This window comes from Pelodiscus sinensis, chromosome 5 (assembly GCF_049634645.1).
Source record: "Pelodiscus sinensis isolate JC-2024 chromosome 5, ASM4963464v1, whole genome shotgun sequence".
Classification (NCBI taxonomy): Eukaryota; Metazoa; Chordata; order Testudines; family Trionychidae; genus Pelodiscus; species Pelodiscus sinensis.
In genome coordinates, this window is record NC_134715.1 from 8,994,842 (window position 1) to 9,022,833 (window position 27,992).

The window sequence follows — 27,992 nt, forward strand, 5'->3', positions numbered from 1 at the left end:
AGGGGCAATATAAAATGTTACTAGGCAATATAATAAAGATGGTCAATATTTTTCAGTTTTTGAAAATGTCACATTTTGGAACTTGAAAAGAAATTGGAATTTAGAAAGAAAATAAAAAGTTGATTATCAGTTAATTTTCTTTTCCCTTTTTTCCATCTAGCTCCAATTAGAAAGGCAGAAAAGGATATTTTTAAAAGAGTAGTAAATTAAATTTTAAAACAAGAAAAAAAGTTTCTCCGAGACCACTTATGGGTTAATTTAAAAAAAATGTTTTTTTGCCTTGTTGAAAGAGTCAGTTTTTCTCAATTGTTTTCCTGTCTGTCATTGAAACTGTTGGTATCAGAGAGTCAATGAAGAATGAGTCCTTTTCCAAAGAGTCATTTGTGTATATGCGCTCTGTGTGTGGGTGTGTGTGTGTGTATTTTCCTGTCCACTTCTTGGGCACAAGTGAATTCAGCATCTCACAGCAGTGCAACAGCTCTGCTTGGGGAAGTCCTTGATTAGTAGCATGCTTTTAAAATTGCTTATTGGACTTTTGTATCCGTTCAGGGGGAAGTGCTCCGGACAGCCCCCAATCAATGCTGCCCTGAGTGTGCCTCAGGAACCGAAGAATTTTGCCAGCATGAAGGCCAAACCCATGCGGTAAGTGCTGTTAAGTATCCATTGGCAGTAGCTTTATTTTCCATTTCTTAGCTCTCTGGCTGGCCACCGAAATACAGGGGTGGCAGCTTTTGCCTGTACAAAGTCAGTGGCAGGTCAGGCACTTCAAAAGCCATCTCCTGGACTTGATGAAATTGTTAAGCAAAGAACCTCCCTGCCAGTGTCACACTTCACTCATTGCTGACCCAGGCCCCCTCTAATCGTTCCCATCCATGTGTGGAATAATTTTATATGCGCTGAGTCATATGTGACTGTGCACCATTACTAGAAACAAAAGCTAGCTGTGGATGTTGTGCTAATGAGCTGGGCTGCATTCAAATCTCTCTTGAGTGGCCACACAAGCACACAGCTCATAAGGAATATTTTTCCTGACCTTCAATCTGGCCACTTTCTCCTTTGAGGGACTTGAGAGCAGATAGCTTTTCTCAGGTTGGAGTCCCTCGTAAGTGTGTACTGGTCTTGCACCTCCAACCCATGTAGCCTTTGGTATATTGGGGTGTGTTTGGAGCAATCCTCATCTTTTGGGCTACTCTAAATTTCTCCAAGAGCCACCCCCAGGATCAGTGTACTGCTTCCGTCCCAGCTGCGCCCACTGGGAACAGCTGAGGATCGAGGCTACTGCAGAGTAGACATGGTACAAAGCCATGATGGAGACGTGGCTTAGGAACATACCTGGCAAGAATGTTTATGAAGTGCCTGGTGCATTGAGGCCATAGCTATTGCTCTAGGCTGCAGCTGTAGGGACGTATGATAAGGTACCTCCACTACTTCCTCATGCGTTTCAGGAGGGGAGGAAGAATATTAATCCACAATCGTCTTCTGAAAGTGAGTATCCAGGCCATTGTAAATGCGATAAAAGAATCTCCGTTTGAGTGGCAAGAGGGCCATCCCTTGAATCTCTGACCCACTTTGCCAGTTCTTTCAGGAGCAAAATTGCCAGTGGGATTTCCCTATGTAAGTAGTGAGTAAGTAAAGAGGGGTGGGAACGCTGCAGGATGTAGCTGCTTCGTAATGGAGAAGCCCTTTTATGCAGCAGCAAATACTCAGAATCTCTCTATATTGTGCACTGGTTCGGCACACTCCTCCTCTCGCTGTAACTTCTTCTTAACCTCTTCCCCCAAGCAAACCACATGTCGATCCTGTCTCGTTAAGAGGTCGTGGGGCAGGTATGTCATTTTCGAGTTACGTCAAACTAAGCGCCAGTTTCTTTGGGTGTGGTCCTGGCTAATCTCAGCAAAACATACTTGGCCAATATTCGGGCAGCTTCAGACTCCATGATGACAGGCTTATGGTGGGTGGGAACCGGGTCTGCGGCATTTTCTTTATTTATTTATTTGAAATATTTTTACACACGTGAATGGTCTCTTTTCAAATGAACTTTTGGGCAGATAACCAGGATGAAAATATGGAGTGTGACTGCCAACTAGGTCCTGGAGAGACTCCTTCATGCGTTCACTCGTGGCTTCCTTTTCAATACAGCACCCTGGAAGGCAGCAAAAGGCACCATTAATCATTGCTCACTCCTTTCCCATTATTATTTCTCCTGCCATCAGCTAATGGCCATATGGGGAATTTTATTTGCTACAGTTCATGCAAAGGGAACGCTCAAGTTCACAATAGCCTGGCCTATTTTGCTGAGCAGGGTGGAGAGTCTGGATCAACTGGATCATTCATTCATTCATTCATTCATTCAGCTGTGCTCGGCAGTGAAACAAGACAAGATAGTATTGTGCGGATAAGACATTGAACTCTCCATGTTGGCCTGCTTCCTACTGGAAACGATAATTACCCACAGTAATTTGCATCGTTAGACACTGACCTCTGCCGTGTGATGGGCTATGCACATCTGTAACCCTGACCTGGGCAAACACAGGCTTCAGGGAGACAAATCCACCACGGTGCCCAAACAGGTCCCAGCAGAAGGAGCAAGTGTCCCCGTGATTAACCCCCACTCCCTGAGGTTCAGGAGTGGTATTGACTGACTGATGTCCAGTAACAGGTGCAACAACCCTCTCCTTAGTGAGGGGAACTCAGAAGAAGGATAGTTTAATGATTAGGGCACTGGCCTGGGATTTAGGAGGCCTGGGTTCAATTTCTGGCTTGCCTGCAGGTTTCCTCTGTGACCTTGGGCAAGTCATTTAGTCTCTCCATGCTTCAGTTTCCCATGTAGAGTGGGGCTAATAGCACATCCCTATTGCACAGTGAGAGCAAGTACTCTGTGAAGTGTTGAGATGCCATGCTAATGGGAATCCTATGAGTACTATGGATAAGTAGTCAACCCTCACCTCTGTCTTACTAAAATGCTTTACTAATTGGCTGTGGTAATTTTTCAGTTTTTGGCTCCTTTGATCATAGAATCACAGGGTTGGAAGAGACCTCAGGAGGCTACCTCGTTCAACCCCCTGCCCAAAGCAGGACCAACCCCCTTCCTAGGCAACCCATTCCAGTCTTCACCACCCACCAAGTGAGAGAGTTTTTGCTAATGTCTAACTAGACCTCCCCACTGCAACTTGAGCTATTGCTCTTCATTCTGCCATCCGTCACTACTGAGAACAGCCTCTCTCCATCCTCTTTGGAACCTCCCTTCAGGTAGCTTAAAGGCTTCTATCAAATCCCCCCTCACTCTTCTCTTTTCCAAACTAAATAAGCCCAGATCCCTCAGCCGCTCCTTATAAATCATGTATCCCAGTGCCCTAATATGCTTTTGTTGCTCTCTGCTGAACCCTCGCCAATTTGTCTACATCCTTTCTGTTGTGGGGGCAGGAGGGAGCCAAAACTGGACACAGTACTCCAGATGTGGCCTCACCAGTGCAGAATAAAGGGGAATAATCACTTCCCTAGATCTGCTGGCAATGCTCCAACTAATGCACCCCAATATGCCATTGGCCTGCTTGACAACAAGGGCACACTGTTGACTCATATCCAGCTTCTTGTCTAGTGTAATCCCCAGGTCTTTTTCTGCAGAACTGCTCCTTAGCCAGTTAGTTGCCAGCCAGTAGCAGTGTTTGGGATTCTTCCGTCCCAAGTGCAGGACTCTGCACTTGTTGAACTTCATGAGATTTCTTTTGGCCCAATTCTCCAATTTGTCTAGGTCACTCTGAACCCTATCGCTACCCTCCAGTGTATCGACCTCTTCTTCCCCTCCTCCCCAGCTCAGTGACATTCACAAATTTGCTGAGGGTGCGGCCTGGCCCAGCCCATCCTCCAGATCGTTAATGAAGATGTTTGAGAAAACTGGCTCCAGGACTGTGCTTGATGCTGGCTGCCAACTAGTCATCAAGCTGTTGATCGCTGCCCTTGAGCCTGGCAATCTAGCCAGCTTTCTGTCCAACTTGTAGTCCGTTCATCCAGCCCATGCTTCTTTTACTTGCTGGCAAGAATACTGGGGGAGACCATATCAAAAGTTTTGCTAAACTTAAGATATATCATAATCACCGCTTTCTCCATATCCAGAGTCAGTTACCTCGTCATAGAAGGGTATGTCTACACTTGCACCCTCTTTCGAGAGAGGGATGCAAATGAAGACATTCAAAATTGCAAAAGAAGCTGGGATTTAAATATCCCGCGCTTTATTTGCATATTCAGGTTATGGTGCTATTTCGAAATAACAGACTCTGTTAAGACGCAATTATTTCGAGAGAAAACCCTTCCTCATACAATGAGGTTTACCAGTTATTTCAAGAGAAGGGTTTTCTCTTGAAATAACCATGTCTTAACAGCGTCTGTTATTTTGAAATAGTGCCATAACGCGAATATGCAAATGAAGCGCGGGATATTTAAATCCCAGCTTCACTTGCAATTTTGAATGCCTTCATTTGCATCCCTCTCTCAAAAGAGGGTGCAAGTGTAGACATACCCGAAGATAATTAGGTTGATTAGGCATGACTTGCCCTTGCAGAATCCAATTTCCTCTCTTCCAAGTGCTTCAAAATGGATTCCTTGAGGATCCCCCCTGTGATTTTTCTGAGGACTGAGGTGAGGCTGACTGGTCCGTAGTTCCCTGGATTGTCCTTCTTACCTTTTTTAAAGCTGGGCACTACATTTGCCTTTTGTAACTGTCCAGGAGATAATGGCCATTGGCTCTACAATCACATCAGCCACCTTTCTCAGCACCCTCGGATTATGTTTTAGTTTAGTTTTTTTTTTAATGGAAGAAATGTAACCGTAGCTGCTGGAGTTGGTGCCTGCTGATTGCCGTCATGTGACGGTGGTATAACCTCTGGTATCCCTGACATGTGTCACATTGGCTGGGAAATAAAAATTAGCCTCATGCCAGCACTGTCATGTGCCTCGCCCTTACTACAGAGCCAGCTGCATATTTAGGAAGCTATTCTACGGGTACAGCCCAATGGCTGGAGTGGATTACACAGGGAAGATGATTATCTTTCTGTCAATGAGCCAGACAAATGCTTTATATCTTCATCATTATTTTGGAAATAGCTAGCCAGCAAAACTGTCTCCAGTAATCACCCCGAGAAAGAAATTACACTGCAACGGACAGCAGGTTTTTTCCATGTTACGTGTTTTACATAAATTAAAATTTCAGACAATAAAACAGCTTATATCCTGGTTGTCTGTGAGTGGTAATGCTAGAATCCTAGGGTTGGAAGAGACCTCAGGAGGTCATCAAGTCCAACCCCCTGCCCAAAGCAGGACCCACCCCAACTAAATCATCCCAGCCAGGGCTTTGTCAAGCCAGGACTTAAAAACCTCTAGGGATGGAGATTCTTAATGAGTGTGCCATTGTACCTAGTAGGCCCTTCTGAGATGGCTTTCTGCTTGGCAGTGTTCCTACGGAAAGAAGATTTTGTATATTGCCTTGGAGAGCAAAAAAGCAGTGTGTTCTTAACTGGGCCAAACCCTGCTCGTGAGACCAGATCCACTGTCGTCATCGGGTCATGAGGCAAGCAGACTTTGGCTTGTCGTGTGGCACATTATCGTTTAAACTTGGGAGGGCAGATTTTGTCCTCTGATGGGTGTTGGTCCGACTGAACTTTTTCATGGAAGCTTGCTGCAGGGTCACGTTAACTCTAGACATGGCAGCTCGGCCTCTCATACAGGCAGTCGTGAGTGGGGAAAATGTATCCATGAGCTGTATGTCCTTTGGCTTAGGGTTATGCCATGTCTACACAATTTTGAGGACCCTCTCTATTCGAGTGATCTCTGTGTCTGGCTTAGGCCTACTTTGTCCCCATGTGGTAGGGAAGAGTGAAGGCCCCGAAGTCTGGAGTCGGGGTTGTGACCTACAGGCCTGGGGATGTTTGCAGAAGAGGGGTGTTAGGCACCGGTGCTGGGCAATTCACTGGCCGTTTCCAGTCTTGTTGTCTGTTCAGTTCACTCATGTGTTTTCCGTGTGGTTTTTCCTTTACAGCATGGCACGGAATGGGCGAGTTCTGAGTGCACGCTTTGCTCCTGTGCCGATGGGAATGTTAACTGCCTCCCCAAGCCCTGCCCGCCCCTTGCTTGTGGCCGAGGAGAGCTGGAGTACATCGCCCACAGAGAGTGCTGTCCCAAATGTGTGGGCGCCGGTGGTGAGTCTGCAAAAGGGGAGCCCCACACAAGTGAATTTGGTCTTAGTTATGTGGCCCAAGGTCCGTGTTGCTGCTCTACATCTTGACTAAGTGACTAGGTGGGCCCATCTCGTAAGTCCTCACATCAATAAAGAGCGTTTTCCCCTTTGCTTTAAGTCCGGCTGCTTCACATGCACCTTGCCAGACACACTGGAGTATAAAACTGCCCCCGATTCGCTTTTCACCCTGCTCATTTTGGGTCACGTAGATGAAGGCTGAAATTTCCAAAGCTGCCTAAGGGATTCAGAGGTGCAGATCCTATTAACATTAAATGGGAGTTGGGCATCCAACTCACAGAGATGCCTTTGAAACCTCACCCGAAAGGCAAAATCTCTGACAGGGTTGTGGTGTTATTGACTTTTTTTCCTACTGGTTATATCAAGCCTTCTACGTTGAGACATACACAGTCTTATTTAAAACGCAAACACACACATGCACTTAAAAAACCTTTCACTTAAATCCACACATGCTACAGATCTCAGACTGGCTTTTGAAGCTGTATACTTTATCCTCCCGTAGGGCCTACAGACCAAATTTGACCCCATTTATAAGAGAGGGAACTTCTACTTGAATTCAGTAGAGTTAAAGCTGCTTACATCAGGCTAAAATTAGCACACATCATATTGTTTGGAGTATCGTAGCCAGGTGATGTCAGTTATAACACGCAGGCTGAACACACTCAACTGTCGGCCTGGTATCAAATGTAGGACAACTGTGAGTACAATGTCCGTGGCCCTAAGCTATGTGACCGTCTTCATAGCAGTGTCCACACTATTCCAGCTTGCCTTGTCAAACAAATGACTTTAATTTTTCATGAGCTTGCGAAGTTGGTTGGTTGATTGATTCAGTTACATTAGTGCTGCATGATATCGCTTTAAAAATTAGATCTGGACAGTAGCAATTAAGAGCACGTTGGAAAAATTGAGAACAGTCTAAGTGACAAATCTCAAAAGCTGGTTATTAATGCGAAGCCTCATCAAACAGAGGTGTTTCTAGAGAGGATTTTTTTCCCCCCATGATTGAACATTTTTGTCAGTGATCTGGATGTAAATTTAGAATCACTGCTGATGAAATTTGCAGACCCTAAAAAGATTGGTGGCATTCATGCCGGGAGACTCGGATCGCTTAGTAAGCTGGGTCCTTTCAAACAAAACGAGTTTGAATACATGTAAATACTAGATATTATATGTAGAAACCAAGAATGCAGGTCATGTGCATCGAAAGGACTAAAAACTGGTTACTTTGATAAAGGATATAAGGGCTCATAGTAGACAGACAACTCAACAAGAACTTTCAATGGGTGTGTCTAGACTACAGGGTTTTTTCAAAAAAAAATCCCCTGTGTCTAGACTGCTGCCACGTTTTTTCGACCGCAGAAAACCCCGTTTTATGAGGAAGAACGCCTTTTTTCAAAAGTGCTCTTTCGAAAAATGGTGCTGTGTAATGCAAACTGTGCTTTTTCGAAAGAGAGCATCCAGACCGCCTGGGTGTGCTCTTTCGAAAAAGTGACTTGCTTTTTCGAAAGTACTGGTTATAGTCTAGATGCTCTTTTTCGAAAGAGGCTTTTTTGAAAGTATCTTTCGCAAAAGCCTCTTTCGAAAGAGGCTTGTAATCTAGACGTAGCCAATGTGATACTGTGGTTAAAAAGGTGAATGTGATGCGCAGTTGTATGAATGAGAGCAGTGAGCAGGAAAAGAGAGGTGATTTTACCTCCATATATGGCATTGGTGACACCTCTGCTGGAATACTGTATCCAGTAGTATGTCGACATTTTAAAAAAGAATTTTGAAAAATTGGGGAGGATGCAGAAAAGAGACACAGAAATGATTCATGGGTTGGAGAAAATGAGATACTTAAAGGTCTCAATTTGTTTAGCTGATTAACAAGAAGATTGAAAGTGACTTGAATACAGGTTGTAAGTACCTTCACTGGGAGAAAGTAATGGGTATTCCAGGGCTCTGTAGTTTAGTGAATAAAAATATAACAGGAAGCAATGGCTGGAGTATAAAGCCAGACAAATTCAAATTAGAAATCAGATTCAGATTTTAAACAGTAACGGTGATTAACCAGTAGAACAAACTATCTGGGAAAGTGATGGATTCTCACCACTCTTTATGTCTCAAAGTAAAGACCAATGATCCCTTTAATTTTTTTCATCCATGTGTGGAATAATTTTATGTGCACCGAGGCATGTGTGAATGTGCACCACTACCAGAAACAAAACCTAGGGATGGCTGCTCTGCTACTCAGTTGGACAGCACTTGATTCTCCACTGAGTGGCAACACAAGCACATAACTTACAGGAAATACTGGTCAAGACTGTATACCTTTGTGGAAGACAGGCTTTAGCCAGACACAAATTATTGGATTTAATGCGGGGAAAACATAGTGGCTGCATCTAGACTGGCATGATTTTCCGCAAATGCTTTTAACGGAAAAGTTTTTCCGTTAAAAGCATTTGCGGAAAAGAGCGTCTAGATTGGCACGGATGCTTTTGCGCAAAAGCACTTTTTGCGGAAAAGCGTCCGTGCCAATCTAGACGCAGTTTTGCGCAAGAAAGCCCCTGTCGCCATTTTCGCCATCGGGGCTTTTTTGCGCAAAACAGTTTTTACATGTCTACACTGGTAAAGCATTTGCGCAAGAGGGCTTATCCCTGAGCGGGAGCATCATAGTATTTGCGCAAGGACACTGACAATCTTACATTAGATCATCAGTGTTCTTGTGCAAATTCAAGCGGCCAGTGTAGACAGTCTGAACTTCTGCACTTTGCTGGCCACAGAACCTCGCCCACCCACTCACTCCTGTCATAGATCCATGATTTTTGCCTGAGTTCTGAAGTTCTCAATTCATGATTTAAAGACTTCAGGTTTCAGAGATTTCACCATTTACACTAGTTTCAAACGACAAGTGACCTGGGCCCCATGCTGCGAAGGAAGGTAAACTCCATTCCACAGGGTCTCTGCCAATCTGACTTATTTGGGGTAGGAAGAAATTTTCCCCATATGGTGATCAGTTAGGCCAGGGCAGGCAAGATCCGGATCTGGGCTGCCAAGCCTTTTAATCTGGCCCGTGGCCCCTACAGCAGGGAGCAGTTCCATGCTGCTCAAAGTGGCTAGCTGCTCTCTGTGGCTCTGTGCACACAGGTGTCGGGGGGAGGCTTTGCACAATCTCAGCCAATGGGAGTTTAGAGTTTGCGCTGGGGGCAGGGGCAGTGTAGCACAATCTGTCAGCTCCCAAACCTAACTGGCTTCAAGTATGAGCTTGATAAGTTCATGGAGGGGATGATATGATGAGACTGCCTATGACTACATGTAGCTAACAGGCGAATGCTAGCAGCAAATATCTCTAGTGGCTGGTGGTGTGTCACTAGATGGAGAGGGCTCTGTGTTAGGACAGAAAACTGCTCTTCTTGGAAAGCTATTCCAGACCTTCACTGTTCTGATGATTAACTTCCACTCTTCTGATGGTCTTAATTGTCTCTCAGAGTCCTGCTCCTTTGATGGCCAGATATTTCGGGATGCTGAGGAATGGCACCCCAGCCGGTGTGCCAAGTGCGTCTGCAGGAATGGGGCGACTCAGTGCTTCACAGTCGAATGTCCATCTGTGTGGTGCAGCCAGGTAAAAATTGTCGTCTTAATGTTCTGTGCACTTCATCAGCTTTTCCTTTCTGTGGGAAATTTGCATTTCTCCAAAGAACGTTATTTGCTGGAAGGCTAATAGTTTACTGAAGGAAAAATCATTTGGAAAAAGGGCTTTTAATAATCATGTAAGAAGTGTGTGCTGCACAAAACAAATCAATGCCTCCCCTTCAAACCTCCTACCTTGTCCATTTACTTACAGACTAACTGATTGTAAATATTCGTCGAGCTTTTCGTTTTATAATACAGAACATTCTGTAGCGTGGGTCAGGAAATTAGGAGTTTTTGAGTCTGTAAACAATTTTGAAAACAGCAAAAAAGTTGTATTTAAACCAGGGCTACTCAACACGCAGCCTGCAGCCCGTTTGTTTGTGGCCCGCAGTGTGAGTTGGGTTTACACAGGGCTCATCACGCAGCCCACGGGTAGGGTCCTTTAAATATAGCCTCCACTGGGAACATGCTCCATAATGGTCTTCTGTTGAAATGGGTTTTAGTAGTTATGTTCCTGGACTCTTGTTGCTCATTAAAAGTGCTGTTGTATGGGTGGAAATTGAGTAAATATTGCATTTTATTAATATCAGCAGAACTGACTTAAACAGGGCCTGCATGCTGTATAGTCTTGCCTTCGTCCTTGTATTCACGCCCGTCAGTATGAAAGAAGCTATTTGCATATATATTTGCATGGACATGCAACCACATTTAAGTTGCGGCCCGTGGTGTGTGCTGTGAGTATCATTGTGACCCCTGGGGCTTCCAAAGTTGAGTAGCCCTGATTTAAATGTTTCTTTAAAAGCTTAGTGAGCTTTTGTTAAAATTTAATGATTTTGTTGTTGTTGACAAGAACCTTCCCAAAATTTAGTTGAAAATGGACGTTTCCAACCATCATTTCCTTCTTGACAAAAAAGCCACTTTGTCCAAAAATGTTTCAAATTAGAAGTTTCAGCAAGCTCTACCTGATTACTCCCTAAAACTGGCCATGTTGTCTACTGAATACAGCAAAAGTCTAGGGGCCCCGCAATGCTAAGGAGAGACCTCGTTGAAATTCACCCATTGAGTCAGTAGAATGAGAACCCTTGTGGCTTCCTGTTCTTTGCTTACAATAGTAGTCATTATTTTCTAGCATCCATGCAATAATTTTCACCTTCGAAACACTGCACGACCATTAACTAATAAAATTTCAGAATGCTGGGTAATGCAGAAGATCAGAAGCATACTTAGTACTTTATATATTGATACATTGTATTCTTTGGTAGAGGACAGACAAAAAGGCCAATGACAGAGCGAGAGATCTGGCTGGATTCTTTTCTTTGCATTGTGTCACACTTCCTAGCCATCCCAACAATGCTCATGTGCAGCCACATGTGGTGGTGAATCATCTGCAAAATAAGAAATCACCTTCTTGGGTGTTCGCGTTGTTCTGCTTTACTGTACTTCTCGAGAGGCTGTCGTTTTCCTGATTTTTGTCTCCCCGTCAAGCACGTTCCGGTCGCAGATCCAGAATTTTGCCTCCCTTGCTGTGTGAGATGTGATGAAGCAGCTTCCCATTTTAGAACTGGGAAAATAAAGCACCCATCATCATAGGCACTGTTTCTGTGGGTGCTCTGAGGCTGGACCTCCCTGGGGAAAAATTACAGAGCACCTACTGGTGCCAAGTTTCCTCTTCTGGCCTCCCAGCGCCTCTGGAGCACCGTGAACAGCTGATTTGTAAGCTCGGTGTGGTTGGGGGAAGAATGGGGACACAGTGCACTTGGGAAAGAAGGCATGGAAGAGGCGGGCTGGGGGCTTGGGGATGGGCTAGAAAAGTGGTGGGGTGGGGACAGAGCTGTGACAGGAAGAGCTGGGGCGGGGTCTTGGGGAAAAGGATGGAGTGAGGACAGGACCTGGGGCGGAACGGGTCGGGGAGGAGGTTGAGCATTCCCCGGCTAGAGGGGAAGTCGGTGCTTATGCCTGTCATAAAGCTTTTTCCTTTTAATGCTCACCCATCTATGTATTATGGGACCAGGTGTTTGTGTAATTAACATTGGCTCATGTTTTTCAGAGAAAAGCCCAGCTGTTTCTCTGAATACTAATCACTTTGTGCATTGTGCTAAGATGTGTAATTAATATTAGGAGATTAAGTGGTGCTCATTAGAACGAATTAATGAAAAAATTCTAAATGTTTAGAATTTTTCCTCTTAAATGTCCTGCAGTTATGCCTTGATTGAGTGCACTGATGTTTAATCAGTTAATCATTAAAACTTAATTAATAGAAACTGGAATGAGAACATTGTTGCCATGACGTGTCTGAAACTAATCAGCCAGAAGCATCCAAGTTAATGTACCAAAAAGCCCCCTTAGCTAATTGTGATAGGCTTCCATAGATTTCCTAACAAGGGGCTCTAATGAAAAGTGCATTAGCAGTAATGGCAAGGATCCCACACGGCTTACTAGACCTATACTTTTTTCAGTGCTTTGTGTGTGTATTTATTTCCAGGTCTACGCTTTCCACAGCACAAAGGAACTAGTAGCTTCTTTCATGTGCTAAGTCAGTCAGAATGCAAGCAAGAGGGAGCCCTCTTAGCCACGCTCTGACTCCTCTCTCTCGTCTTTCTCCTGCCTCACCGCACACAGAGAGTTTAGGAAGTGTCTGCCATTTTTGTCGGTATTTTCTTCAAACCTCTCTTAGGGCTAGATCCTGCCGCTCCACTCAACTGAAGTAGTACCACTGTCTTCCTTGCAGTGGAGCTACCTGTGGGTTAAGGTACTTGTCAGTATGAGTAATCAAAGGGTTCTTTTAGTTCCCCAAGTTCTGTATAGTGAGTACCATCAAAGAGCCAGGGGAGAAGAGAAATGTGGGGGCACAGGATCCTTTCATCATGCATGTGAAAACTTCCAAGACCTGACCAGCCAGCTGGGAGCTTCTGGTGGACCATTAAGAGAGGGTTTGGAAGTTTCACCTCCCTCAGTTTGCTTGTCTCTAGAGAGAGCCCCTGAGCAGAAGAGGCAGTCCTTAAAACCCAAGGCAGAGAAAGAAGGATCATTTGTTAGAATTTCCCTGGCTAAATCCATGAATTAGAACCACGAACTTTTCCAGGAGGTTTCTGGCCCTCCAGCCCATCCCTGAAAAACGTCCTGACCATCAGAGTGATTAAGCAGTGGAATAAATTGCTCAGGAAGGTTATGGAATCTCCATTATTGGTGCTTTTTAAGAGCAGGTTAGAGAGTCCTAACTGTCAGGGATGGTCTAAATAATACTTAGTCTTACCAGGAATGCGGGGGACAGGACTAGATGACCTCTCACGGGCCCTTCCTGTCCTATAAGTCTATGAAAGTCCTGTTCCCCCTTGGGAAGTTTGTGACTTACATGCTATCTCACGAAGCAGGGGTGGCCCTAACACTACTTAACATTTCTATAGCTCTGTTCATGGTCAGAGGACGTAGATACTGGTGTAAATATCATTATCCCCATGGCACAGATGGGATAGCGAGGATTTACTCAAAATGCAAAATTGTGCAGGTTTTCACTAACCGTGATTTTTAGGATATGGCTGCACTTAAATGCTGCACTTCTGTGTAGATGCCATCTATGCCAATGGAAGGGGGTTCTCCTGGCAGCATAGTTAAGCCACCTCCGTGAGAAGCGGTAGGTAGGTTGATGGAAGAATTTTTCCATTGATTTAGCACTGTGTACACTGGAGTTTATGTTGACTTTGCTAGGCTGCTCAGGGGTGTGAAAAACCTAACTGATATTCCCGCTAATTTTTTCCATCCTTGTGCAGAATAAATTCTTATGTGCACTGAAACAGGTGTGGATGTGCACTACCAGCAGAAATATGCTGCCGACTGTGGGTGCCCTGCTAATCAGCTGGGTATACATTTCACTCTCTCTGAGTGGCTGCCCAAGCTCTCAGCTTACAGGAACACCGTCCCTGAGTGACATAGTTAAATTGACTTAATTTCTTAGTGCAGACCAGATCTTAGACTGATTGCAAAAGGCTGTGTGAACACTCTTGCCGGTTAAAAAGACCAGGCTTATTTCACTTTAGATTAAGTCAAATAGCAACAAGTTTAAACTAAACAAAAATGACCTGCTCTTAATCTGAAATACGTCTCAGTGTCACCACGCCAATTGAACTATGCCAGTGCAAGCTTTTGTGTAGACAGCTTCTGGGGCAGAGAAATTAAGTGCTTTATCCAAGGTCACAAAATCAATCAGTAACAGAGCCATGTCTAGACTGTTAATTTCTTCTAATTTCTAGTGTTTTGCCTAATCCAGTTGACCATACTGCTTCTCTTTATCCATGGTTCCAGCACTGTCTGTCTCAAGAGTCCCAAACAAGATGAGGTATTATATTTGTGCTTGGCCTTCTACTTTTATAGCAGAATGCAAAGCGGACCCCAAAATTCTTACCCTAATTCATGGCTCAGGTGGCACATAGGTATACATATCTTTCACAAGAGTTCCAGGTACAGGCTGCTGGGCTGTATATTTAATTTTCAAATAGTTATTCTGGTCATGTTGATTCCCTAAATAAAGTGTGTGTGTGTGGGGGGGGGGGGTTGTTTGTTTTTAAATCTTTAGGATGAAACCGTAGCTGTGTCTCCTGGAAAATGTTGCCCAGAGTGTATTCCGAAACCCTGCTCTGTGTCTGGAAAAGTGTATGAGGTAACCTTTGATGAACCATACCAAAAACCGACCAGGCATGAGTTCTGGCACATCTCTATTTTTTTCTTCCGTAACTTTGGACATTCTGCCAGCATTAGTGACTTAGTACAATGTAAAGATATTAAGTAGGGAGTAAATGAATAATTGTATACTTGATACAATTTGTATCGAGACCACAATTAGTTGATAAGGGGCTGCAGCGGCTCTTCAGTTTAAATGTAGCAGGAGCCCAGCTCACGCCGGGTCTGGACTGTTGTAGCTCTGCCTTCCCTTCACCCTCCTGCACCGTGGAGACGGCGCTGGGGGGAACCGGGTTTTAAGCCGGCTCTCCCAAGTACCGGCTCCTGCTTCACACTCCCACTTGATGTCCCTGATATAGAGGCAGTAAGGGGGAGGGGAATGTGAGTAGTCGACTCAACTACCTGATAAGCCTAAGCTTATTTGGGTAGTCGACTAATCGACTACTCTTTTACATCCCTAGTACAATGGCTGTTTTCCCCCCTTACTGGGAAGCTAAAAGTTGAAAGGGATTAGAAATATAAAGGAATTTGCATGCAAGCTGCAACCAGGTTCACGGGCTAAATTAGATAATGTACTTAACTGTTCACACATCATTATTCTTTTAAGTGGGAAAACAGATGTCACTGAGTGTCATTGTATCCAGTGATCTCAACTTGGGATGCATTTAGTGTATTGTTCAGTCAGGTCCTCAAAATTTATTATAAGCACTCTCAGAAAGGTGACCGACCATTTGGCCAACTTTGTGATGAGGAGTATACACTGTGGTATGGATGTGGAACTTTCTTCTTCCCTTTGTACATCCTGGAGTAGGATGTACTGTTTCTTTTGTTGTTGTTTTTTAAATAAAAACCTCTCCCTACTTGGACACATGTACATACAGGGAACCCATTACACTTTAGGGGAAATACACACTCCAGGAGAGAATGTGTCTATGTGAGGGTTTTTGCTTTATTACTTTATATATTTATATTATGTATGTATGTAACTGTCTATCTTCTTTCTGGGCAGCATGGTGAGCAGTGGAAGAAAAATTCCTGCACTACGTGTGTGTGTGACAGAGGGGAAGCAAGGTGTCTTAAACAGGCCTGTGACCCACGTCCTTGTGAGAAGGTAATTCACAAGTTCCCAGCCTTGAGATCAGGCGGCATGTCCCACTTGCCCCTTTCGTAACGGGCTGAAGGATGGCTTAGCACTCACTGAGTTTCTGATGTTTGCTAGGATCAGAGCAAAGTGCAGCGTCCTGGGAGCTGTTGCGAGGAGTGTGTTTCTTCCAAAGGAAGCTGCTTATACGAAGGCACCGTCAGGTATCACAATGAGATATGGCACAGGAGTCGCTGTGAATTCTGCACATGTGATGGAGGACAAGTCACGTGTCAGAAGGGAGAGTGTGCCGGAGTGGAGTGTGCCGAGGTAAGGAAGGGTTTCTTCTGTATAATGGTCACTTCCTGATTTGCTTTCTATTAGACACATCTTAGGAACTTGGCCATGATTCCATCACTCACCTCCAAAGCACTTAACTCTGCCTGTGGGCCACATGCGGCCCACTGGGCCACCACCTGCGGCCCTTGAACTCCCTGGCTGCGCCCCCTCCCCCACGTGTCTCTACCACCATGGGGCACTGGAGCCTCACACTTCCCTGCTCCTCCCACTCCCTCCCTGCACATTCAGACACGCAAGTCACCTGATTCGCACTCTGTCCATCCCCTCCCTCCAAGAGCTGGAATGCTGTGAACAGCTGTTCATGGCATTCCAGCTTTAGGAGGAAGGGGGAAGAGTGGGGAGGGAAGGGGGAGGAGCAAGGAAGTGTAGGACTCCAGTGTACTAAAGGTACGTAGGGGCGGGGGGCAGCTGGGGGGGTTGCAGGGCCACAGGTGGAACCCAAGTGGGTTGCTGCAGCCCTCTGAGGTGAAAGAGGACCACTCACTGTTCATGGTTGCCCATCCCTGACTTAACTGGAGATGAGGAATGGAAGTGAGGGTCAGCGTGTCTGTGCAAGGCGAGGCAGGTAGGAGGTTTAGCAGTCTTGTGCTGTGCAAGCACCATGCTAGGGTGAATCAGCGGCTGATTTACATTTTTGATTGTCTCCAGCACTGTCAGGATCTACCTGGTAACAAATGGCTTCAGTAGAAGCTGCGCCTGCTCATTCCAGAGCTGAATTTGGTGCAGCGAGTATAGCTCAGAGGCATCCAGTTCTGTTAATAAATGTGGAGAATTTTGTCCTTGATCCTTGCTAGGCGGAGAAAGCAAGTTCTTTGCTAAAGCACTAGCCATTAAACTTAGTAACCCTCTTCCTGTTTTCTTACAGTGAGCAGCCAGGGCTCATGAGAGAGACACGTATGATCAACAGCACTATAAAATACTTAACTCTTACTTCAAGCTCGGATGATAGCTTATATTATAATTGACCAATAAGTAGATGCAGAAATGGCATTCAATAGGGTCAGAGTGCTTGGTAGGATAGTGAAACTTCTCTAATACGCCTTGATCAAAGTGGTTCCCATGGTCTAGCCCAAAATGTGAGTATGTGCATGGATATGAGGGAAATTGGAATAAGTCTAATTCAATGGATGTATCAGAAAGTTGGGATCCAAAACATTTTCATTCCAGCATGAGAAGAGATCATGTATCTGGAAATGAAGTTAATGTGCTAACTCATGAAACATTATCTCTTTAAATATGAAAACTCCTTTGTACTTTCCCTCTCTCGATTAATTCTTATGGACATTACAGAGATGAATGTTGGATCCAACCTTTTATTGTCAACTGGAATACTGCCTTGTCACCTTAAAATGCTTCTCTAAAACTACCTACGCTATTTTGAATTTAATTGGATGGAAAGTCAAGCTTGTCATATAAATAAGACAAAATCGGGAGGAACTGGGAATAAGTCTGTTGGCTTTGTATTTCTTTCACACAGCTTTCCACATGTATCCTGTTGCAAAATGAGTAGTTTCTGTTAATGATTACATACCATTATGGCTCTATGGAGAAGATAATGTAGCAGTTCCATTTGGTGCATTACAGACATTTCCATATCTGGAACTCTCACTAGTCACCATGAGAGAAAATCTTGTATTCAGTACAGCCTGGGATATATCACAGTACAATAACTGAATATGGGTACAAATACAGATTTTTTATATTTAGTGTTCAGCCCATTACTGGGCCATCCAAGGTTTATTATCACGCCACAGACAAATAATAAAAATGTGGATTCTAGGGATGTAAGCGACTAGTCACTTCATCCCCTCTTGCTGCCTCTGATACAGAAGCAGCAAGGGGGGGGGGGTGAGAGTAAGAACTGGTTCCCCCCAGCAACATCTCCACGGGTAGGGGGATGACAGGGAAGGCAGAGGGGCAGTGGGAATGGTGCAAGCAGGGACTGAAGCAGTCCCCGCTCACACTAGTCTGACTGCTGTGCCTCTGCCTTTGAAATGTAGCAAGAGCCTAGCGGGGCTCTTGCTGCATTTGATAGGCAGAGCCGGTGCAGCGGGGAACCCTGGGCAAACGGGGCCTACATTTAAAAGGCAGAGGCACAGCTGGGATAGTGAGCACCCTACTCCACCCCTTATTGACTAATCGAGTAGTCGATGGAAGTTCCATCGACTACTCGATTAGCTGATTAATTGAAATTTAACCTCCCTAGTGGATTCATAAACAAATACATAAAGTAGCTGATCTAATTTCTACTGATGAATTTGATTCTTTCCCCTTTTTTATAAAGGAAAAATTGTCTGCGTTAGCGCTAGATCCTGCATTGTGCTGAGTGCCTTTAAAACTCTTTGAATGGGCATTAAGACCAGTCTAATACTAATATTGGCAGAATTGGGTTTCATTGAAAACCTCTTCAAACCTGCGTGTCACAAATCAGACATCAAAATAAGAATATTGAAATCAGTGAAGTATGGGCCTTGGAAAAGACAGGGAAAGTGTTTTTTGCATATTAGACATTAGGGATGTTTGGGACTAGTCCCTGTACTATTCAATTCTCTCCCCACCCACTGCCTCTTAAAAGCTTGTTCCCCCCAGCACCGTCTCCGTGGGGGGCAGGTAAGGGGGACTAGGTGCAAACCAGGAATCATCTGATTGCCAGCTCGTGCCTAGTCTCAAACACTGCACCTCTGCTTGTTAAATGTATTAAGATCCTGCCTGCTCTCAATACATTTAAAAGGCAGAGCCACAGTGGGGTACCCTGCTGTGGCTCCCCCCGCTTATTGACTAATCGGCTAGTCAATTAAATTTAACATCCTATTAGACATCAGTTTTGGTTCTGTTGGATAGAAAATTAAAAGTGTTTGTTTGAGGACTTATGCCCTACATGACTTTCCAAAAAGGTGAAGCAGCTGTCTTGGATCATTTGTGATAGAGTTGCTCAGTAGTACAAGCCATTCATGAACTTATTCCAAGGACAATAGAAAATGTCTCATAAAAAGCATCTTAAAGCAGGTAGTGTCACTTTTTTCCTTCTCTTCTCCAAGGTGTATGGGTTTTTTTTTGTTTTTGTTTTTTTTGCCTGCTTCACTAAGTCAGAGCAGCATTGAAGCTAGTGGTCTGTGGGGTTCTGCCCTTCATTAATTAATTTTCTGGTCACATAACGATGTCTAAATTGTAACGCGGTCACAGACTTAAACCTGAGTCCTAGATAGCTAGACCTAGCATATCAGCGTCTGATGGGACTAGAGCGAGGGCTTAATATTTAAACCCTTTCAAATACAACTCTGCCCAGCAGTTGCTGAGTGACTATATCGGTGATGATTAGGAGCTAATCTTAGAATCTGAGTTACAGTCTTCAAGTGGGCAGCTGGAAATTGTCTAGTAGGTGTGGCTGGGCAGTTGTGGAAGTGGATTTGCTCCATCAAAGCCACTTCACCTGTCAGAAGCCTCTCATGAACCACTGTGCTACTTTCCACTGCCCCTCCAATGGAAAGCTGCCAGGAGCCTTTCTGGGGAGTACAGGCCCTGAGTGGTTGAAGATGAGCCGTGCGTGAGAATGAGGTTCCTGTTTCCACATCATCCCGCTTTGGAGACTGTCTCTAAACAGTCCTGTCACAAAGGGAACAGTGGTCCACATTGGGGATGTCAAAGGTTAACTGGTAAAAGTATCACCTGTAACAGGTGACGCTTACTGCTTCTGGTTAACTGGTGGGGGCTGGAGTAGCTCCCCACCCACTGCGGGCAGGAGGCTGCTCCAGCCCCGTGGGGCCTGATGAGGACAGCCCCTCTCTGCTCTGGCATGGCCGGATCAACCTTTGTCTGGCGGGGGGGTGGGTCTCAGTGTCCGGGTTGGCCACTCCAGCTCAAGAGCAGCCTGGAGCAGTTCCCCTCCTCTCGGCTCCCTCTTTAATTAGTTAACCGGTTACAATACGCTTAACCAGTTAACCTGTTAAACAGGATTTTACATCCCTAGTCCCCATCCTGCAAGATGTTGTACAACCCATGTGCTATCAGCAGAACATATGCTGTGCTACTAATGTTATGAAGCTAAGAGGGACGCTGAACTAGGTCAGTATATTGCCCTGCTTTTCTGTCTTCCTTGCAGGTTGTTCTAGTTACTTTTGTGCCTAGTGAAATCTTAAAGATCTGAAGTTGTGTGTGTGGTGTGTGCATGTGTGTGTAAAAACAATCTGACACCCTCTCCCTCCTTACTCCCTCTCCACATTCTTAATGTTGAATGTCATGAGTAACGGTTCTGAAACACGAGCGTGCGAGGGACAGAATTATCTCGTAGAATGCCTCCTACTTCTGAGTCTTGGCAGAGTACGGCGGCAGTTTTTGGCAAAGAGAATCATGTCCCGTGCATGTTTTCCCCCTCATTCTTTGTATAAGTGTCTGTGTGTGTTGGAATGGAGGGAAGGAAAGTTCACTAGTGACATGGTTTCTTACCATATACCCCAGAGACTTGAAATAATGGTTTAACTACAGGCAGTCCCTGAGTTACGCGGATCCGACTTATGTCGGATCCGCAGTTATGAACGGGGCCGTCTCCCTGGTCTCCAGCAGACCAGGGAGAGGAAGCAAAGCGGCGGAGCACGCGGGCAGCGGACAGCCCAGACGCGTTTGGGCTGTCCGCGTGTTCCGCGGCTTTGCTCCCCATCCCCCTGGTCTGCAGACCAGGGAGACGGGGAGCAAAGCAGAGCAAAGCCGCGGAGCCTGAGGGCAGCAGGATAGCCACGGCACGTCTGGGCTGTCCTGCTGCCCCCATGCTCCGCGGCTTTGCTCCGGACGCCTATGGTACAGCAGCTGGGGCGCTGCCGGTTGGTCCCGTAGCGCCGCTCTGGGCGCTACTGGACCAACCCGGCAGCACCCCAGCTGCTCTGCCCCAGGCGTCCTGATTCAGCCACTGCTGGTCAGTTTCAGCAGCGGCTGAATCAGGACGCCTGGGGCAGAGCAGCTTGGGTGCTGCTGGGTTGGTCCAGTAGCGCCGAGGAGCCGCGCTACTGGAGCAACCCAGCAGCACCCCAGCTGCTCTGCCCCAGGTGTCCCCAAGTCAGCCGCTGCTGAAACTGACCAGTGGCTGACTACAGGAAGCCTCTGCCCCGGGCTTCCTGGAATCAGCCGCTGATCAGTTTCAGCAGCAGCTGACTTGGGGATGCCTGGGGTTCTTAAGTTGAATCTGTATGTAAGTCAGAATTGGCGTCCAGATTCAGCCGCTGTTGAAACTGATCAGTTTCAGCAGCGGCTGAATCTGGACGCCAGTTCCGACTTACATACAGATTCAACTTAAGAACAAACCTACAGTCCCTATCTTGTACGTAACCCAGGGACTGCCTGTATCTAGAACAGGGATGGCCATCCTACGGTAGTAAGTGGGCCTTCAGCTCAGTGGGCTGCAAGATTGTCATAACCAGGGTGGTCTCCCAGGACTGGGTAGTTTTGCTCACTGTGCTTACATACCTAAAATTTGCGGCAAGGTGCCGACTGAACTGTAGCAGCGCTTGATTGGTGGCAAAGGGAGCGCGCGGCTCTTATAGTCAGCGTTATAGGCAGTCATATCATTTTATGTGCCCTTGCTTTACATGTGTGTCACTCGAGTAAGACTTGTAGGGGAAAAAATTATGAAAATAGAAAACAGTGGAATCTGGCAACCCTGCAAGTGGGCAATGGTAAAAAAAAAAAAAATTTCATGGGCCACACCTAGAACCCTAAATGGGCCACATTTGGCCCACCACTGATGTAGAAACTTGTAAGAATAGTCAGAGATGGTTAAAGTGAAATGTGTCCCCGATTTGACTGAAAACATAGTGCCTCAACTCACTCGTGCGTTTCTCGGCGTGCAAATGGAGTCATTAAAGCTGGTGGCCCTCTCAAAGAATTGGGCTGAGATTGGCCATTCTGGCATAATCTGCCATTGCTCATGCTATTGCACTTGTACATATGTAGCCAAACTGGCACAGTACATTTTCCTAAGTGGAATGCTGTCAAATATACCCAAAATAGATGGGGACGGATTCTAAACTTCCGTAAATAATGAACCCAGGAGATGGAGCCAGCTTTTTCATTCATGGGGAGTTTGTGTATATGTGTGGGTTAGTTAAGGGTTCAATAACAGAATTTGAAAAGAGGCTTCTGCACATATAGATCAACTCCCCCATCACTGAAAGTTTAAGAGCTTCCTAATATAAACCATGTTTAAGTCATTGAAAGGAATTCCACTGACTCCGGTGGAGACTGAATCACACGCACTCTGTAGCTAGAATTCTGGTGCATAGGCACAGTCTGAGAGCTGATCCACTTCACTATAGACTATATCCAGATGCACTGTCCATCTGTTAATTTCCCCCGCTCTGCCGCAGTATCTGAGTGCTTTGTACCTATTAATGAATAATCTGCCCAACTCCCCTTGGCAGTAGGTAAATATTATCTCAGTTTTTACAGTTGGGGAATGCAGACAGGTTAAGGGTGTGATTTACAAAAGCAATCAGCATTTACCATTGACTTCTATGGCAGCAGACTTAGACCAGTGCTGTGTGCTTTTGAAAATCCCACCCAGGGACCGGTCCATGAGCTAACTTGCACTGAAATAGCTACATTCGTTGTTAATTCACCTTTTATTATTTTGGTGCAAGTCCAAGGGTGGATATTTAGTTGGGAATTAAAATAGCCTATCTTGATTTAAGTTTTATATGAGACCTCTTTATATCACCTTTGTAGTAGCAAGAGGTCTTAATGTAAATGGGAATCAGGCTCAGAGAATCAAAGGCAGAGACAGGAATTGAACCTGGCTCTCCTAAATCTAATCCAGGTTCATTACATGTAAAACCATCCTTCTTTTCCCAGAAGTGTTTTGCTTCCATTTATATACAACAGACTTTGAGCAAATGGAAGCCTTATTTCCTTTCCTTACAGCAAAATTATGATCTCAATTACACTGGGGTACTCACAGTACAGTACTGTACTCACAGTATCTCTGTTTCAATTGTAACCAACAGTAGACTTTAGAACAACATAATGCATGTTTTAAAATTCACCGTGAACATTTGTTAAATTTTTAGTCTTTTCTTTGAGGGAGAAATGGAACATAGAAAATGTAACAGCTGCATTTTTAAGGATGTGAAAGTTTTCAAGTAAAATGCAAGTGAAAAATGTTATTCCATTTTCTGTGTGTTCTTAATGGTTTGGTTTTTGGGACATAGTTGCCTTATCAGTGAATTTCCTGATCTTTTCTGGGGTTTGTTCTGCTGCCACAATGTTATTTACACACACATTTCAAAGCGCACATGTGGAGATGAAGTAGGATGTGGAGCAGATAAGGTGCAGCTGGATATTAAAGATTACATTCCAGTCCGATAACCATTATGCCTCTGCATTCCCCTGTATTGCTTGGAAATGCTAATTTCATGTGTATTGCAGCAACTTTTCTCTCCACAGGGTGAAGAATTAGTTCATTTGGAGGGGAAGTGCTGTCCTGAGTGTATTTCAAGGGATAGTTACTGTGTGTATGGAGAACATACCAAAGCTGTGAGTACCCTGGTCATTTGGATAACATAGTGTGTTATGCTTATGAGGGGTTGAAGAAGTGAAAGTCTATCTCATAAAAGCCCAGAAAGAACATTCTTCACTGAGTCTTATAAAAGCACAGTCCCTTAATATTACTCACCTGGGAGGGGGTTGCGTTTCATAAAATCTGCTTGTTTAAAACTTTCAGCACCATCTAAGTCTCTTCCGGCTCTTTTTATTACCTAGGGGAAAGCAGAGTAAATTGAATCAATCGTTCCTGATTAATGTTTTATACACACACCCTCAAGTTTTCAGTGCACCTCATGGGGCTTAAGATGTTTGACTTTCATTACTGCCAGTGAGAGCCGTACGACCAAAGCTCACTGCAGTTTTCTGAAAACGTTCCCTATTGATTTCACTGTATCGGGAGCCTGTTATTCTGGGCTATTTACAATCAGCCTTTCTTCTACCATTGACGGTATAGTTTCTTTTGATGAAGTACACTAGGAGACCTTTCATTATTGCGACAAGTGAATAATGATGTTAACTGCTGCTTGTGCAGAAGTAAATAACTCTTGGGACCAAGCACAGTTTCAGTGGCTGAGTGGAAGTACTGCTCTGTGTTAGCAGCCCTAAGGGACCCAGAGGGTATGTGTACACATCCCACGGCAGCGAGTTTCTCAGCCCAGGCTGATAGACTGGGGCTAGCGAGGCTTGCGCTAGCACTCTGAAAATGGCTGGGCGGAGAGCGCTTTGAAGTTGCAGCTCACGCTTTGAAGCCCACCCCACTCCCAAGGCTAAGGTAGGCACAGAGAGAACTACCCACTGAGCCCAATTCTGTCGACCCAGGCTGGGGCGCTCCTGTTGGCAAGCTGTGTAGATGCGCCCAAGGGCAGGAGGTTGCTGAGATAATGGCCCCTACCCTTGCCAGCAAAACTAGCTGAGCGCAGAAGGGGCAGTGTGCTTCTCCTTTCTAAAGACTGGCTTTTGTAAAGGCAAATCGTGCCCTTTCGTGTGCTGAAATTCCCTGAGTGTGTCAACAAAACAGTGGTTAAAGTTAAAAAGAGGTGGCATAAACGTAGACTTTCAAAAACCTATGGTCAAATCCCAACGAAGAGGGTTGTAAGAAACTCAGTAAAGAGGGTGGGAAGCAAAGTGGTATTGTAGACTGAGGACAGGCTAAAAGATAGAAAACAAGGCAACAGCTGTAAATTATCAGTTTTCATCATGGAAGAAGTTTAACAGTGAAGGACCATGGGTGTCTACATGGCACTGTGCTGTTTAATATATTTATAAATGAACCTGGGAAAAGGGGCGAATAACCAAGTGGCAAAATTTGCAGGTGACACAAAATTATTTACGTTGATCAAGACTTGGAGAAGATAGAGGGACTATAGATAGGTGAATGCACAGCATAATGGCATAGGAAATTGACTGTTAATAACAAATAACTCATATCAGACAGAATGTCAACTTTTTACATTATAATTATTAATACAACCCGGTATATTCTAAATTAACTCAAACCACTTGGGAAAGACCAGGGCAGTATTCTGAGAGAAGGCGATAAGCAGAGACTTGGTAGTGATGTGTGAATGGTCCAGTGCATGTGAACCAGATGCTCCTGTTTACTCTTTCACACATTAATATGAGAACAATGAAACAGTCAATAAAACTGAAAGGCAGTTCATTCAAAATGGATAAAAGAAAGTACTTTTCCACAATGCCAAGTTAACCTGTGGAAGTCCTTGCTGTAGTGTATACTTGAAGGCAAGAGGTTAACTGGATTAAAAAGACTTAGATGGTAATATGAATAATAAAAATCTCTACTGTTACATTAGACCTGTTACATATTATATGGGACACAAACCCTATTTTTCATTTCAAAGTCAGAAGGATTCAGAAAAATAACTTCCCCTTGTGGGGGAAATCTCGCTCCCCTGGGGTACAGAGCCCCCGGAAGGGTCCGAGGCTGGAGGTCAAAGCAGTGAGGCAGGAGAGAAACCTAGAAGGAAAACTTTATTATGCATGCATGCAGGCTGACCGCTCTCTGGTCTGGCAAAAATCCATGGTCTAGTATGATTTTTGTTAACAGGATATCCACTTACGGTGAGGCCAAGTTTCCTGCAGTCCTGTAAAGTTTGTTTACAGCCACCAGTCCTGGCTCTTAGTGTTCTGTGCTGTTATTTTGCTCTAATTTATGCCTAATGTCTTCTAAGAGCCCAGTAAGCAGTGGAAGTGTTGGCAATGCTGCTGGACATTATTGACTTTCTGTGGTCCAGCAAATTCTCTGGTTCGGTACCGGTCAGGTCCCGAAATTGCTCGGCTAAAGGGGTTCAATCTGTATCTATCACTGTCCATATTGGAAGACCAGACACTAGACAAGATGGAACACTGGCATGGCAACTGATAACGATTAGCTCTATATCAGATTATCTGATTTAGTGGGGGATGGCTGTCGGTCACAAGCATTTAGTTTATGCCGAAGCTCTCCTGTGAATGGTTCATGATGTAAACTCTAGCTGGCCACTAGACCTGTAACTGTTCATCACGCGCCGTGAGAGCTGGATTCAGTCCCGCTGCTGAACTCTGCACCGAACGGAGCCTCACCAAAGGGGTTCACTATTGTCTTGTGCAGCCTGGAGAGAGGTGGAAAGAAGGCCTGTGCAAGGAATGCGAATGCCGGGACACCGAGGTGATCTGCTATCGACGCTCTTGTCCACCCTGCCCGCTGGGCAGCCTGTCAGCGAAGGTGGAAGGAGACTGCTGCTCGCAGTGCCAAGCAGGTATTTGCACGGAGCAGCTTCTGCTGCTGGCATTTGCAGTTCTGCATGGGGTGGATTCTGATCCTGGCTGTATTGTGGGGGCATAATCCTTCGTAACCCGGCCCCTCATAACTTAGGCCAGGAAATGAAATTCTTTTACGAATGCTCCCCAGGGATACACTAGTATTTCAGGGGTCTAAATAGGAAGCGTGATGCTTACCAGGTGTACCAAGGGAAGTACCTTGCTACCACCTGCCCTTAGCATGACAAAGTCGGTGCCTGTCACTGGTGCCAGCTCCCCAACTCCGCTGCTACGGCCAGGCCAGGCACTTCTCTCTAGGCCTCACAGGCGCTGCTGCCACTGTACAGGTTAGCGACAGGCACGTACCAACCTCTGAGCATCTGCTTGCAGCCTCCAGCTGCTGGCCTCCTGGATGCTTGCAGTGTTCACTGATTCACAGCTTCAGAAAAATGGGGCCCACCAGCTGAGCAGCTCCACCTCAACTCAACCCTCCGCTTTCCCCCCAGCACTTAGCGAGGTTTGTTGTGAAATCAAATATCACTTCATTTAACAGCTTAGAGATTCAAGGAACAGCAAGCAGAAATGTTAGAAAGGGGGATACAAATACAATAAAACCATAATATTATGCTTTTGAAAGCCTAGACGCAATTAACAAGATGTTCTCATGTCTAGTAGAGTCTTGCTCACTGGGAAACATTGCAGCACTTTACAGCCAGGCCGACTGCAACCCTTCTATCATGAGACATTCCTGCTGTGGGTTTGCCTCCTTGGTGACCGATTCCCTGTTTCTCTCTGCGTTCCAAGATATAACAGATGAATCGCTTGTTTTCACTCAGCGCACCCCCAGCTGTTTGTTTTTTCCTGTGGGTTTCCTCTCACTGCGCACCTGATTCAGAGTACAAATAGGTAGATAGTATGCCAGTGACCAGACAGGGTTATAGATGTCACTCACCTTCCGTCGGAAAGGAACATCTCCGAGTTATCTCACCTCCCGGTGACCTGTCTTATCTCCAAGACCTTCAGAATGTATTTATGTTGAAAATTACGTCATTCCTTAATGTTATCCATGCAGACATGACAAGCCGCCACTGGCTCATGATAGTCCTCACACGCCAGCCTTCTGCAAACTATTATGCAGATAGCCAACCCAGTGACTGTCTGTAAAATTCCATGCACCTTCTGTGTCCTTGGCCTCTTGGCTTTCTGGGTCACAGGGAGTGCAAGCAGGTGTTTGGGGTTTGTGCAATCCTTACTCACGCCAGTTGTGCAATCCTTACTCAGACTGGTTAATCTCACTAACTTCAGTGGCAGCCCTTGTGGGTGGAGGTGCTTCCCAATGTGAGTAAAGGTCATGCAACTTACTCCTTATTTTTGCCAGGCTTCTTAGTTTTATCAGAGATCTCCGTTTTAGCAGTGTTCCCAATGACGACTTTTATTGATTTCAGCTTTACTGCATCTGTTTGGCTTGGGAATCAGTAATTCCCCTCTCCCTAGTATAATCTAAACTGGATTCCTGTATAAATGTAGGAGACGAGCTAAAGGCTCGCACTGACAAGAGTGGAGTTGGATTGGGCCTCTACCAGACATTCTTTAGCAAAGTAAAGAGATTCACTATTTGGAGGCTGTTGTCCAGGAAATATTTTTCATTTCTTTTTTTCTAATCTATGAAATCTTCTAACAAATAAAAAAGGCGCTCTTTTTCTGAATTATAAGGTTTTGTGAAGTTTATGGACT

General features: G+C 45.1%; 1 protein-coding gene and 1 long non-coding RNA gene across 3 annotated transcripts in view; one reads left to right on the forward strand and one right to left on the reverse strand.

Annotated features, from left to right (window-relative positions):
• The window catches only part of FRAS1 (Fraser extracellular matrix complex subunit 1), a 290,434-nt gene that overhangs the window by 104,904 nt on the left and 157,538 nt on the right, over positions 1-27,992 (forward strand). For both annotated transcript variants that reach the window (XM_014578940.3, XM_075929458.1), the window contains exons 4-11: positions 550-642; positions 6,032-6,191; positions 9,715-9,848; positions 14,430-14,513; positions 15,543-15,644; positions 15,753-15,944; positions 23,403-23,492; positions 26,110-26,257. In XM_014578940.3, coding sequence (XP_014434426.3) covers positions 550-642; positions 6,032-6,191; positions 9,715-9,848; positions 14,430-14,513; positions 15,543-15,644; positions 15,753-15,944; positions 23,403-23,492; positions 26,110-26,257 — 1,003 coding nt within the window. The remainder of the gene's footprint in view (positions 1-549; positions 643-6,031; positions 6,192-9,714; positions 9,849-14,429; positions 14,514-15,542; positions 15,645-15,752; positions 15,945-23,402; positions 23,493-26,109; positions 26,258-27,992) is intronic.
• LOC142829525 (uncharacterized) lies at positions 2,020-27,344 on the reverse strand. Its single transcript, XR_012903970.1, has 3 exons — positions 27,211-27,344; positions 23,632-23,713; positions 2,020-2,143 (listed from the first exon to the last, which is right to left on the reverse strand). It is a non-coding gene; the product is annotated as an uncharacterized LOC142829525 (long non-coding RNA).